This window comes from Cannabis sativa, chromosome 3 (assembly GCF_029168945.1).
Source record: "Cannabis sativa cultivar Pink pepper isolate KNU-18-1 chromosome 3, ASM2916894v1, whole genome shotgun sequence".
NCBI classification, from domain to species: Eukaryota; Viridiplantae; Streptophyta; class Magnoliopsida; order Rosales; family Cannabaceae; genus Cannabis; species Cannabis sativa.
Genome location: NC_083603.1, coordinates 42,225,461 through 42,240,314, shown reverse-complemented (window position 1 = coordinate 42,240,314; position 14,854 = coordinate 42,225,461). Strand labels below are relative to the sequence as shown.

Here is a 14,854-nt window from a genome sequence, read left to right as displayed (position 1 = left end):
AAAAACAACCCTAAACTCAAAACCCTAATTTTTTTTTTTTTCCAGAACCCTAATTTCGAATTTCGAATTTTGAATCACAATGCTCTGATACCATGTAGAAAATAGTGATTCGAATTGTGTGTATATTTCATAGAATAGTACATATTTATATACAAAGCTAGGAGACTAGGAAATAGGAAACTACCAACAAAATAGGAAACTACTAAATACAAGTTACCCTAATTCTTTTACACCTAATATACAGCTAATTCTCTAACAACATGCATGAGTCACACTCTCACACTAACAGCCATAATAAACCTTTTCCTACCACTCACAATTACAAGAAAGGTCCCTCAATTCACTTGACGAGCAATACAAATGTAATCCCCTAAGTATGTGAAGCTGATAGGAGGCCTAACACTTACTTGTTTTGTTGAATTGTAGGGGCTATAATATTGGCATTCGCCTGGTTGACGAGTTCCTGGCAAAGTCAAATGTCTCCAGTTGTGTTGACTTCAAAGAATTTTATATTGTTATAATAATAATTTTTTATTGTTATTTATGTATTATAAATTTATTAAAAGTAAAAAAAAAAAAATTACCAAAAAAATAAACAATTATTTTAAAAAAAAAAAATTTGCGTCATTATTATTCAAAACCCATCTATGGAATTTGTGTCATTCACCATCGACTCTGATGTCTCCTCCATCTCAAACCATGACAGTGATGATGAAGCTACTGCTTTTCTTAATTTACTAATTACTTTTCTCTTTTCATCTTCTATATATGTAGTTTATATATATATATATATATATATCGCAATTGTAGGAGATTAAGCATCTTTAAAATTGGCATCAAATGTAAAATTTCTCAAAAAAAAAAAACAATTCAAATTCCCCAAGTAAAAAAGATCTTAGTGCTACATTGATTGTTCATGAAAAGCTCGTATGTGTAACATGTTCAAAGGTTTTAGTCTCAGAAGTGTCTACTGAATCAATTTTTACTCTAAGGAAGTTAGAGCATCACATAAGCAAGTTTGTTTATATTTATATACAATTATACAATAATGTGAATTCTTTCTGGGAAAATAATCCAAAGTTTATACAGTAAAATATGATACTTGAAAGTAATCATTAAATATGATGATTTTATAGTTTAGGGATCATAACTGATATTAACATTTAACAAAAAATAGTTACACAAGTTCATTTTGGTATTAGTTCGATCATGTGTTCAAAAATAAAGAACCAAATGAAAACTAAGATACAAACGAATAAAAAAATAAAATTAATGACTAATAATCCTAATTTGGACACAGAGGAGTAACTAGTCCAATATGAGTGAGGTCCACATTGTTGCACAAAGCTTCAGCATGTACTCTATGTTGGGGTAGTTGTAGCTCGACATCTTGTAATATAATATTTTCACATTCATGACTCTGACTACAATCGAACATTATGGCAACTTGAGTGGCACTTGTACCTTTAATGTTTTGGTACAACACATCACTCACTTGAACGGTAGATTCCTATATATATTCACAAAAATACACATTTATTAAAATTAAGATCAAATATATATGTCACAAACTTACTATGTTATTTATTACGCACCTCTTGTTTGCAGACCATTCTACGACGATCACAATAATTTTGATCGATTATGATTGGGTTCTGCACATTATGCATCTCTATGTCTTGAAATTTTATATTTCTCGCATCTCCTTTACCTCCCTGCATTAGTGTTAAAAATTATTGTTTGTTTTTTTATGTTATACATATAGTGAATACACACAATTAGTTTCACTTATATGTATACGCACCTGCCAAGTCTTAATTCGAACTCCATTAGTGGTTTCGTAAAATTTAGCTCTGCGGACGAATATATCAGAAACATGAGCTTCTGCATGTCCAGCTCCCAAACTTCCAATACTGCAGTTATCCCAGTAAATTAATCACATTTACCATACTATGAAACAAAACAAATTATGAGTACATAACAACTATATTATTTACCTGATTCCGTGACCAGGTCCACAGGTTATGTCTGTGGCTGTAACATTTCGGGATCCGCTTACGATAGATATGCAATCATCACCTACAACATTGCACACATGCATTAGAAATAAATATATGAATTTAACTTTTCATTATATGTAGTGTTATGTATGTATGTATGTATGTATACCTGTTCCAATGACAGAGTTAGAGATGTCCATGTTCACACAACGTGTTACATGGATTCCATCAGTGTTGGGACTATCGCCTGGTGCAGTGACTGTGAGATTGAAAGCCATGACTGTGTTGCAATTCACAAACATGACTTGCATTTGTTGGCAGTCTTTTACATGTAAATCTCTCACCACCAAGTTGTTACAATTTGAAAAAGTTAAACCCTGTTGTCAACAAAATAACAATATTAATCGAACTCTAATTATTATACATAAGAAAAAAGGCAATGGTGTTAATGAACTTACGGTTGGTGCTGGCTTGCATGGCTGAAAATCAACAAAGAAAAAAACAAAACATGATTAGTATATATGTGTGTGGAGTATAGTGGTTAAATAATATATATATTATTGAGTAGTACTTACGAGTGATGTATCAATGTTGCAGGAGAGCTTCCACCAAGAATTTCCATTACCGTTAATGGTTCCACCACCTTGGACTACTAAATCATTAATATTTTCAAACATAAGCCAGTTGCTTTCGTGTCCATTGTAGTCTGATGGATCGGAGGGTGCTTCTATAGTCCCATCAATCTGAACTGTAACTTTGGATTTGCATGGACCGCGGAACACAATTGGCTTAACAAGATAGGTGTTTTGAGAAGGCACCACTAGTACAATAGGAACATTAGATGAACAAGCCTTCTGCCATGCCTTCTCAAATGCCTGCAACAACAACAACAACAACAACAACAGGTCTTTTCAAACTTTGAAACATTTTGTCAATAATGTTATACTACTTTAGTTTGAACATATACATACCATCGTGTCATCTTGGCCCCTTCCTTTTGCTCCAAAATCATCAACATTAATAACTCCTCGTTTTTGAACTGGCACAGGCCTTGGCTTTGGTTGAGATCGAGGCTTAGGCTTAGGCTGAGGCTTAGGCTGAGGCGGTTGAGGTTGAGGCTTCAGTTGAGGCTTTGGCTGTGTCTGTGGCTGAGGCTTTCGGTGGTCAATGGTATCAGAATCACAGCTTGGAATAATATCTCTAAAACGAGTGAATTCGACATTTTGGCACACAGCTTTGGTATGGCCTTGGTTTTTATAGTATGTGAAGTGAACATTTTCCATTTTAATGTCTTTGCAAGGAAAACTCTCACTGCAGTCCAATTTAATAGCTTCTTTCATTACACTTGTACCCTTAATGTTTTCAAAAGACACTTCACTAACTTGAACTGCCGATGATGAGCCCTGTTGTTTGCAAAGCTTTTTACTTTGGTCACAGTAGTTTTGTTCTATTACAATGGGGTTCTCAACATTATTCATTTGAATATTTTTAAATCTAATATTGCTTGCACTTCCTGAACCACCCTGCAATTATTAGTTAAACAACATCAAAATCACTTTATAGTATGATATAATATATATGTTCTAATATTGATAATTAATTGTGTATATATATATATAATATTAATTACCTGAACAGTTTTTATTCTAACTCCAAATTTAGTTTCATAAAAATTAGCTCTATCTACAATTACGTCTGTAACATGAGCTTCAGAGTTTCCCGAACCCAAGTCTACAATGCTTTACATTAATATAAGTTATTAACGTTAGTCATCAAATTATTAAAGTCAAATAAACATAATTATATAAATATATATATATTATTTTGTATTTATTACCTTATCCCATAACCTGGTCCACAAGTTATATCTGAAGCTCTTACTTTTTTAGTTCCACTCTTAATTGAGATGCAGTCCGCACCTGAAGAATTTATAATTAGTGACATCTATATTGTTTGGAAAATAAAAAATTGATTTATGTATTAATTTTCTTTTATTAATATATAATAAGATTAGTGAAAAATACAATATACTCTTTCCAACATTTGGTTTTATATATGCAGGAGAGATAAACGTTAAAAAGAAATAAAGGAAACAGTTTTGAGCTGGTTTACGTTATTTAATTTATTTTTAATTAAAAAGGTTTAAATTGTTAAAAATATATTTTAAAATGCATTTTTTTCAAAAAAATAAATAGAGATTAAGAAAATTGTTTCTAAATCTTTTTAAAAGGTTTAATATTAATAAGTACCATAATTTTTCTCATTTTTAAACTGAATCGCAATAAAAATAAATAATAAAATTAAATTTAATAATAATATTATAAATAAAAATGTATACTGACCAGTTCCAATAACAGAGTGTGAGATGTTAATATCTTCAGTATGTGAAACATAAATTCCATTAGTACTGGGACTATTTTCTGATGCACTTATTGTTAGATGTGAAGCTTTAACATTTCTACAATGATTAAATGATACATGTGTTTGTTGTGCATTTCGTACTTTTAAGTTTCTCACTACCAAATTCTCACAATTATGAAAAGTTATAGCCTGTAAAATATTTAATTAATAAGGCACACATATATACATATTAATTATATTAATAAAATAAATATAAATACAAAACAAAAAATAGCATGTAATTAGGTGCAAATACTTACAGTTGGCGCTTGTTTACACAGCTGAAAAATATTTAAGAAAAAAAAAGTTAGTGACTTTTTAATATTAGAAAGAAAAATATATATTACTCTAAAAAAAAATTAAATTGATGGTAATAATATAATAAGTGATTACTTACTTGAGATTTGTTCATTTTGCATGGTTTGTTCCACCATATATCACCATAGCCATCTAAGGTACCACCACCTTGGACTAGTAAATTTTTGACATTGTCAAAAATGAGCCATCGACTACCATATTCACCATAATCTGATTGCTCATTAGATGCAACTATTGTTCCAAGAATTTCAAAATTAAGTTGCTCGAATTGGCATGGACCACCGAATTTTATAGGCTTGAGGTGATACTTTTTCTCTTTTGGAACCACCAAAATTACTCTTCCTTTGGTAGAGCATGCTTTCTGCCATGCCCTAGTAAAAGCCTACGTAAATATAAGTATAATGAGTACATATTCAACACAAAGACTAATGATAATAATAATAATAATATAAGTATAAAAGTTGTTTATTATATCAAAATGGTAATCGTACCTGAGTATCATAAGTGTAGTTTATAACAGACTTATTATTGTTTGGGTTAAAATTTTCAACTACATAAGTAGTTGTTGAGGTAGTAGTTCTACCTAAGCAAAATGGTACTGAAGAGAAGGAGAGCACGATTAGAACAGAGATTATATGCAGCAATGAAGTCATGGTTTTTATGATTAGAATAAAGATTTGAAGGTATTGAATTCGTTTTGAAGTGGATTAATGTAAATATTATGTGTATTTATAGGAAAGAGAATACTGTAATCCTATTAGGATTTTGAATATAATCCTATTAGAATTTAGAATACTAATTATCTCTTTGTATATAAATTATATAATCCTATTACGATTTACAATAACTTATCTATATTTAATTTATATTTAACTATATATATATCTTTTCCTTTAAATATATAATATATGTCTTTTTTTGTCATGCCTTTTTAATTTTAAATTTTATATACTTTACGTATTAAAATTATAATAATTAAAAATAAAAGAACGTGTATACTGAAATTTCAAATCTTAAAAAATAAATCCATCTCGTTAACCTAATAAAAAAAACATTACAAAAATCTAATAATAATGTCCTCATCAAAAGAAAAGAAAAAGATGATTAGCCTTTTTTTAAGGAAAAAAAAGATAATTTACTTAATAAAAAAAAAGATAATTCACTTAACTTAGAACACTCCTGGGTTAAGTTTATTCTCTAAATATAAGTATTAATTATATTTCAAAATAAATCAATTGGACATTATCAAAAATTTTATTTATAGTTGACAAAAGTTTTGAGTCAGCATATATATAAATAAAATCATATTTAAATATATATATATATAAATAATAATATGACACTTAACTGGGGTGAAGTTGATTTTCATCAGATTGAGGAGATCCTCTCTGCCACGCACAGTCACAGTCGCCGGTGGTTTCATCTTCCGCCATCGTCCTATACCCCACACTCCCATCACCGCCACACCTCCTCCGCCACAACTTCTCTACTTCAGCTTCAGCTTCTGACAGGGATTCGGATAACGACAGAGATAAGTTTCGGAGAGGTAGCAGCGACTCCGAATCAAGAAACGAAGATTAGAGAAAGAGCACAAAATCAGCCATAGAAAATTTGATCGAAAAATTAGAGAAATAGCACAAAATCTAGGGGAAGGGAAAATGTAAGAGTGTAATATTACCTCAGATACAAGCGGAGACAACCAATGGAGGCAGCGAAAATGGCGATGAAGACACTCCACAACGGCGAAGAACTAGAACCAACAACGGCGACGTCGACGGAGAGGTAGCGGCGACAACAACAACCTCGAAGGCTAGGGTTATCTCCATTGTAATGAAAATAGTAACTGGGCTGGGCTGGGCTGAAAAATTTCTAAGTATTTAATTAAGGGGATTTTTTAGTTTTATACGGATATTGTAAAATAATTATACAAATAGTATCAGAAAAAATAATACACAATTATCAAGACATTTATACCGAACCTCAAAAAATAAAGCCCACCGAACTGACCCTCCCTTTTCAGTTTCAAGTTTTTTTTTTTGCTGAATTCTTTTTTTTTTCTCCTTTTTTGTCTTTTTATTAAGTACATATATATTCTCTTTCCTATTCATCTTTCCAAAAAAAAAAAAAATATTAGTTACACTAAATAAAAAAAATACTAATTATTTTATTTTAGTTTTAAAAAATACTGTCGCAACTTACTTTTTGATACAACCATTTTGATATGTGAAAAACATAAATATTTACTATCATAAAAAAAATGATCCAAATAAAAAGTATAATTTTTTATTTATTTATATCTATATATTTTAGCATTGATATTAAGCATCAGTAATACCAATACCACCGTGAGGTAACTTTTTTGTTAATGATTAGTGATATTTTACAAAAATTATTAAATTAAAATCTTTAAAACCCAATATTTAATTGCAATATATAGCAGGCACCTCATACGTAATGGTTAGACATCACTACCATTTCTTTTAACCAAAGACTAAATAAACTGGTAATATAAGTAAAATTAACCAACTAACTACACAAATTATTATATTTTATTATTAGTTATTATTTTCATATTTAAAAGTTACCATGTATTGTTATTTAAGATAGTTTCACATTCTTTTAGTAACTTTCGCTACCTTTAAATATATATGATAAAATTACAGAGTTATGATAAAGTATACTTAATATCAAAATTAGTAGAGTCAATTTTTTTAATATTAACAATTCTAATATTGATTAAGATACTATTTGGTTTCTTTATAAGTTCTTTTAGGAATTTATCAAAACAGTTTCAATAAAATAAACTTATTTAGAATACTACAAGGTAACTTTTAAATATGAAATTAGAAAATAATTTATAATCTATTAAAGTTTGTTTAATTTTATAGTTTGATTACTTTTTCGTTAACAAAATATAAAAGAAACTAAAATGTTATTTTTGATTTCGATCATTTTTTCTGGATTTAACAAAAAAATATATGATTTCTATATATTAAAATGATGATCTTGAAAAAGTAGGTATTGATGATACTACTCTTGAGCTCAACCAACTAACGGTGTGATGTAAAAAAAAATTGAGATGAGTGTGTATACTTTTTAAAAATGTATTAAAATTACTCTAAAAAAAAACTTATGTAAATTAAAATATAGAGGTTACTCTTTTTTTTTAGACATTTATTGAAATTGTTCTGTAAAATAAATTTATGTAAAATATTATCTAGTAAATATAAAATACTTTTTAGTAACTCATGAAATTAGTTGGTACATTGAATTTTGTTTAAGTGAAAAATTTGGTACTATTATATTTTCTTATAAGTTATTTTAAAAACTTGTGAAAAGTATTTTATAAAATTAAAATATGATTTAGTAACTTTTAAATATGAAATAATTATAAAAGAAAATAATAACGTACTATATTATAATTGGTATATTAAATTTTATTATATTTGAAAATTTACTTTTTTTTTTAATAAACTAAGTGAAAAAGAAACTAAAATGTTACTTTTAATTTTGATCATTTTGTTTGATAATAGTAAAAGAAAAAATATGTGTTTTTCATATGTTAAAACGATCGTATTAAAAATGTAGATAACGATGGTATTATTTTTGAACTCAAATAATTACCAGTGTCACTAAAAAAATATTTTAAACTTTTTTTCTAAAAAATAAAAAATAATAAAAAAAAAAAGAAGAGAGAAAGTTTTTATAATATTAAAGAAAACTTTTATTGTTTGTGTGTTTCATATTAATAAATAAAAAAATTAGCAAAAAAAAAAACAAACAAACGGAAAGAAAAGAACAACACAATTAGTGTATTTGTATTAATGTGCTGCTTAATTTTTGGACTGTATACACGTAATGTAAAAAATTAAAATGAGAAGGTATTATAACTGAAATAAAAAAGAAAATGGGAATCATAGTATTAATTTCAAAAATTCGTCGCGGAGTGTAAATTTCTCTTTAATTAAGGGGTAAGTTGAAAAATGCCTCTTTTATTTATCAATTAATCAAATTTACCTCTAATTTTATGTTTATTTGAAATATACCTCTTTTTTATATGTATTGTACCCAAAATACCCTTACATAAAAGAATCACATGGAGAGTATCTTGAAGTGATAGGGGCAAAATTGGTACAATGTTTAAAAAAAGAGGTAAAAATGATAGATTTTAAAAAAGAAGGTAAAAATAAAAAAGGACAATATAAAAAGGGTATAGAGTGTAATTTCCTCTTTAATTAAAGAGTAACTGGGCTAGGCTAATTTCATTTCGGGGTTTATTGAAAAATACTTCTTTTATTTATCAATTAACCAAATTTAACTTTAATTTTATATTTAATTGAAATATTACTTTTTTTTGTTTTATATGTATTGTACTCAAAATACTCTGACATGGGAGTCACATGGAGAGTATATTGAGGTGACAGGGTAAATCGGTAGAGTGTTTAAAAAAAGAGGTAAAAATAATAGACTTTAAAAAATAGGATAAAAATAAAAAGGACAATATAAAAAGAGTATAGAGTCTAATTTCTTCTTTCTCATTTCTATCAAAAAGCCCATCCGTGAAAGTGTTTACACATTTATAGACGTTTTAAAAGTGTGTTATTTTTGAAGTTTTAAAAATTTCAAAAAATTGTACTAAAAACATGTTAGTAAATGTTCTTTTTTTATTTTAAAGCTTTTTTAAAATTTACTATTCATATTCTATATTTATAGAATCTTATTTATTGATCTAAACATATATTTTATTATTTGGTTTGAGTTTTAATAATTATTTTTGTACGAGGATATGTATACATATTAATATTATATATTTAAAATAAATAAAATATATTAAAATTGAAAAAAAATTAGTGATGTATTTAAAGGAAACTGGTATATGGATCTATTAAGTACGTAATTACTATTTTTCTTTTTATCACTTTTTTTTTCTTAATTTCACATTTACAAACATTGAATAATATTAACTTTTCTTTAAAAAAAAATAATAAAAAATGAATAATATGCACAAGATGAAGCCAATAAATAAGAATTTATAGAATTAAAGGAAGAAAAAGTTAGAAAAACATATCAATAAGAACTTGAAAAAATATAGCTAGTAAGAAATCTCATATTCGAATCTTAAATGTGTATGCATCTCATATCTATTCTTTTATTTAATATAAATTAAGTTAGTTTGTATCTACAACTTTTATGACCATTCATTGGTTCTCATTTATTTGGTCTGGTTTTTATTTATCTGTATGTATTGACTTGGTTCAATTTTTCTTTTGATCAAAACATTTGTCCTTATTAAAAAAAATTATACTTTAATTTTTATTTTTTAGTTTATTATATAAAAAGAGCATTGCTACAAAATGATACATTAACAATAGTTAGTAATATTTCATAAATAATATTATATTTAATTATGTGGAACCTAATATTTTTTTTTTTTTTTGATTTAAGCGTTTATATATTACAACATATTTTTACTGGGACTCGAACCCAGGACCTCCAACACTCACACAGATACTTAATTATACGAATAGTACTATATGTGATATATATATTTTAAAAGATTTTAGATTCAATAATACTGTCGTAATTTTTTTTTTATTTAAACGTTTATATATTACAACCATGTATAATCTAGGACTCGAACCCAGGACCTCCAACACACACGCACTCTTCTATGGCCACTTGAGCTAGCCTCAAGTGGTTGTACTGTGTCGTATAATACTATATAAAATTAATGTATAATATATATTATATTTTTATATAGTAAATAAATATTTAGTATTGACTTGAATAAATTTGAGCATAATTTTCTTTAACTTTAGTTATTTTTGTTTTCTTCTAATTACCATACATTCTATATTGACTAGTAATTGCAATAGAAATTATAATTATTAATTATACCTCTTTTTTAACTATAATCATTTTTATCTTTTCTTATAATACTATATATCTTAAGGGTAGTACATCTTTTAAATGAGTATTTTGGTAGACTTTTTATCTGGTTTAGTATCTAAGAGAGTTTTTTAGTTCAATTTTTTTATGTAATTATTTAAGACTGCATGTAAATTTTTTAAAAATTCTAAGTAGTTTACAATATTGAAAATTAAGATTTAAATATTTTGTTGCACGCATAACTACTTTTTCTTACATGGCTGGTAAATAACTGTTTGAATCTTATTTTCGACATTATGAACTATTCAAATTTTATTAAAAAATTACAAATGATCTTAAATAATTACAACATGCACTATCATGAAAAAAAAAATAGAATAAAAAAAATTTTGAATGCTGAAAGTGATAGGGGGTCTACTAGAACACCCCTCTAAAGAGGTGTACTGAACAAAATTTCTTATATTCTATATTCAGTAATTACAATATAAATTATTTTGGGATTATTTTACAAATACTCAAAAATAACAAAAAATATGATTTCACGGAATTTTAAATATTTTTATGATTTTTTTGATTTTATTTACAAGAAATACGGTCTTTTTATGTTGTACTCTTGTTAATTTGTTATTGATTTTTCGTTATCTGTATGTTATTTTTTGTTGTTGTTTTGATGTTATTTAGATGTTATTTTCTTGTTACTTTTATGTTGTTTTCGTGTTATTTCTATGAAAAACCGTAAAAATGTAAAAAAAAATTCGGTAAACGTAAAAATGTCTTATGTAATTATCCCAATTACTTTTAGGGGAATCGTCCTATATACCATTTTTTCACTTTTTATTTTTTTTATTTTTACAGTTTAGGTTGTTCCGATAATTTTTATGTGGGTTGCTATATGAATTTTAATTGCAATTTAAGCTCCTCCGTTAGTTTCTAGTGGGTTTCTATGTAAATTTTCGTAAAAATACAAACAAACAAAAAAACTGCTTTAAAATGTAAAAATAAAAATTCACCTTATTTTTATACCAACTATTTGTATTTTATTTTATTATTTTTACTAAAGGGCCAAATATAAAAATATTTCATATATTGAGATATAGGTAATAGGTAAGCAAAATTAATGATATTTTTCTACATCTATATCTAAAAAAAAGGACCAAGCCAGCCATATGATTGATTTGCCAACTTATTCCCCTGTTCTTCTGGTGACATATTTAAAATAAGCTCTACTTGTTTTTCTTTACCATGGGAATGGTTCAACCAAAATTTGACTACATTGGGATTTCAGTCTTCACAAACCTTCTTCTTCTTCTTTTTCACTTATTTCTTTTGTCATGTTACAAACCAAGTTGGTGAAATGGTAGATATACATAATAAATATTATGAAAAATTACCATGTCAGGAAGTCTTTGGTAGTATAGTATATATGTATCAGTGAAGTTTTTGGTCATTTAAGATATGTAGTCCAATCAAGCCAGTACTCCCAACATTCTTCCACTATTTGTAATTTTGTATTTATGGCACTTCTTAACTGTACATATATTACATTATTATTTTGAACTCAGAATTTTACACACTAATATTGTACACTATACTGTTGACACTTTATTGTTCTTTTTAGTTAATACTCCAAAGTTGAAATCTGCATAACACAGATAATTTATTAAAACTCTCTTGTCTTGGCTTCTTGTTTAACCTTGGGGGGACTACAAAAAAAAACACAATAACAATGGTGAATCGCGCTTAACTCGAACATTAGAAAGACTGAACTACACAAGAACAAGTCTATCGAAAAAGAGCCAATTCAACATAGAAGAAGCTCATTACTATTCTTATGGAGATCCTTGAATATCAATAAGTCAAAATCATACCTCAAAATTTATGTGACCAGCATAACTCTAAAAAGTTCATAATAAATGAAAGTTCTTTATACATGTAAAAAAAAAATCAGAAGGAATGAAATCTAATAGCCTATATTATGGTAATATTACACATTCAATACCAAACAAATCTGATGTGATATGAACAACACTGTAAAATGGAAATTTTACTAAGCCAAAGTTGGATTTAGTGGCAAATTCAACTTCTTGCACCAAAGGGAACTTGATATGAAATAAGTGACATCTTCAGATATTCTCCTTATTTAAGTGGTGAGTAGTGGATTATGATGAGAATCTCAGCTTTAGTACTAAACACAATAATTGGGTACAAGAAAGAGATAGATTCCTTAGTCCTACATGTCTACTTGTAATTGTGTCAACAACCTCTTCAATCAAAAACTTCAAATTCAGGTCTCCTCACCACATAAAACAATGACAAATTAGTAATGTTATGAAAATAAGCAAAGGAAAAGAGTAACTGATGTTTTAAATGAGATAAAGACAATACAGTTTCTGAATGAAGTTATGTAACTAGGTAACAAAAAAGACAATTTTTGTAACAGAATCTAATAATAACAAGAAGAAGATAATATTCAATGGTGTTGTTCAAAACAAAAAAACAAGTGTACTTCTACTCAATAATCATTATAACACATTCATCTGAAGACATGAGATTATAAGATCAATTATATGTTTTGATGGGCATTTTCCCTCTTTTCTTTTTGTATACCTAAGAAAGAAAGAAAGAAAGCATGTAATCCATGAAAAGTGATCAAAAGAAGAGAAACTACTCATTCAAAAATTACTAGTGAAGTGGGAAAATTTTATATGAAAGAAAAGAAAAGAAGACTCAAACTAGTTTCACTTCAGACATGCACTTACATTGCAATGGCTGAAAATATATATTTATATATTTTCATTCTTTCCTTCTTCAAGTACAAGATTTTAGCAACAAGCAAAAAGAGAGAGAAAAACAATTGACCTCAAAATTCAAAAGCTCATGAGAATCCTTTTCCAAGTTTCTGAATTGCACAAAACATTTTCCTTCTTGAACCAACTGCATTAATCCCCATATCTTTAAGATCTTCCAAAGTTAACATTGGCAATACTTCATCATCAACCTCATGAATTTCAAATACAGGAGCATAACGACCTAACCCTAATCCATTAAGCCAAACCCTTACACCATCTTCAACATACCTTTCTCTTAGTAATCCTAAATTCCCATTTCCATTCCCATTCCCACTTTTCCATTCCCTTACTTCTGTATCTGATGGCCCTGATAATTCCACCCCATCATGATGGTCAGAAACCCTAACCCTAGTTGGTCTCCGATTCCCATGATAAACTACTTCCCTTTCATTCAAATTCCCATCTATCCCCAAATTATCAAGAGAATGAATTGGGCTCTGTTCTTTCAAAGGGCTTTCCGAGTTTTCGACTTCGAAATCCCGATTCACATCGTCAAGATCATCTCCGGCACTGTATTTCTCGTCCCCATCTCCGACCTCTACTCCTCCAACGCCGCCACCACCTTCATCAAGCTTAGAAGAAACCCAATTGGATCTGACCCTTTTAGTAGCAACCGAGCCTCGTTTCTTCGATTCCTTAAGTTTCCAACTCCCAATAGCCATGGTTTCAAGATTACCTTCTCTTTCCCTCTCTTCAACTCCGTCGAGACCTTCGTCCGTACCGGTGGAGCTAAAATTCATTAAAGGTCGAGTCTTTGAGGTCTTAACAGTATCCCGACTAGTCCGATTGTGATTATGGCCGTGGTTATGGTGATGATGGTGATGTTCCATAGAAAGCTTCCAGTTCTTGGTGCTCCGCCGGACCTGAGAATCGTACGATTGGTCTCCTCCAATATCCCCTAATCGGACGCTAGGTCTTCGTTGTCGCTTCGATCCAACAGTCTCGGAAGAACCCATTACAAGTAATCCTCCTCCTCCTCCTCCGCCGCCGCCGCCAAGGGGTCCGGTTACTGCTCCACTTATTCCAACTCCGACGCCGTTGATCTGAGCTTCCGGGGGCTGTAACTCAGCCATATAATAACTAAGAAAAGAGAGAAAAAGATTTCAACTTTCTCAATGCTCTAACAAACAAGATAAAAGAAGGGTTTTCTTTAATTCAATTGATTGATATCTCTTTCTAGTTTTTTAATTAGAAAAATTTAATTGAATATTTAGAAGGGTTCTTTTTTTTTTTCTAGAGAGAGAAGAGAAATGTGAGAATTGAGAGGAGAGAGAGTGTGTAAGGGGTTTTTGGAGAGATGGAAGTGAAGTGGAGTTTTTTTTTTTTTTTTTTTTTTTTTGTGCAGAGAATGTTATGTTCTATTGGTTTAGGAATTGGACACGTGTCCACCTGGTTTGG

The 14,854-nt window shown here is 28.5% G+C and overlaps 3 protein-coding genes across 3 annotated transcripts in view; all 3 read right to left on the bottom strand.

The window, feature by feature from the left end:
• Positions 1–6,561, bottom strand: part of LOC115711203 (uncharacterized) — a 70,531-nt gene extending 63,970 nt beyond the window's left edge. The window contains exon 1 of the mRNA XM_061111162.1: positions 6,397–6,561. The gene's annotated coding sequence lies outside the window, so the exon portion shown is untranslated. The remainder of the gene's footprint in view (positions 1–6,396) is intronic.
• Positions 1,129–5,569, bottom strand: LOC133036081 (uncharacterized). Its single transcript, XM_061112556.1, has 14 exons — positions 5,210–5,569; positions 4,798–5,100; positions 4,661–4,681; positions 4,343–4,559; positions 3,838–3,919; positions 3,631–3,739; positions 2,972–3,523; positions 2,576–2,875; positions 2,459–2,479; positions 2,170–2,377; positions 1,998–2,079; positions 1,805–1,913; positions 1,596–1,715; positions 1,129–1,510 (listed from the first exon to the last, which is right to left on the bottom strand). Exons 1-14 carry the CDS (start codon positions 5,369–5,371, stop codon positions 1,286–1,288), a joined length of 2,511 nt encoding a protein of 836 aa, XP_060968539.1. The 5' UTR covers positions 5,372–5,569; the 3' UTR covers positions 1,129–1,285.
• Positions 6,562–12,462: 5,901 nt separating the features above from the next.
• LOC115711208 (uncharacterized) lies at positions 12,463–14,789 on the bottom strand. The gene is made up of 2 exons (XM_030639531.2): positions 13,467–14,789; positions 12,463–12,897 (listed from the first exon to the last, which is right to left on the bottom strand). Exon 1 carries the CDS (start codon positions 14,527–14,529, stop codon positions 13,483–13,485), a length of 1,047 nt encoding a protein of 348 aa, XP_030495391.2. The 5' UTR covers positions 14,530–14,789; the 3' UTR covers positions 12,463–12,897; positions 13,467–13,482.
• Between the last annotated feature and the right edge of the window lie 65 nt (positions 14,790–14,854).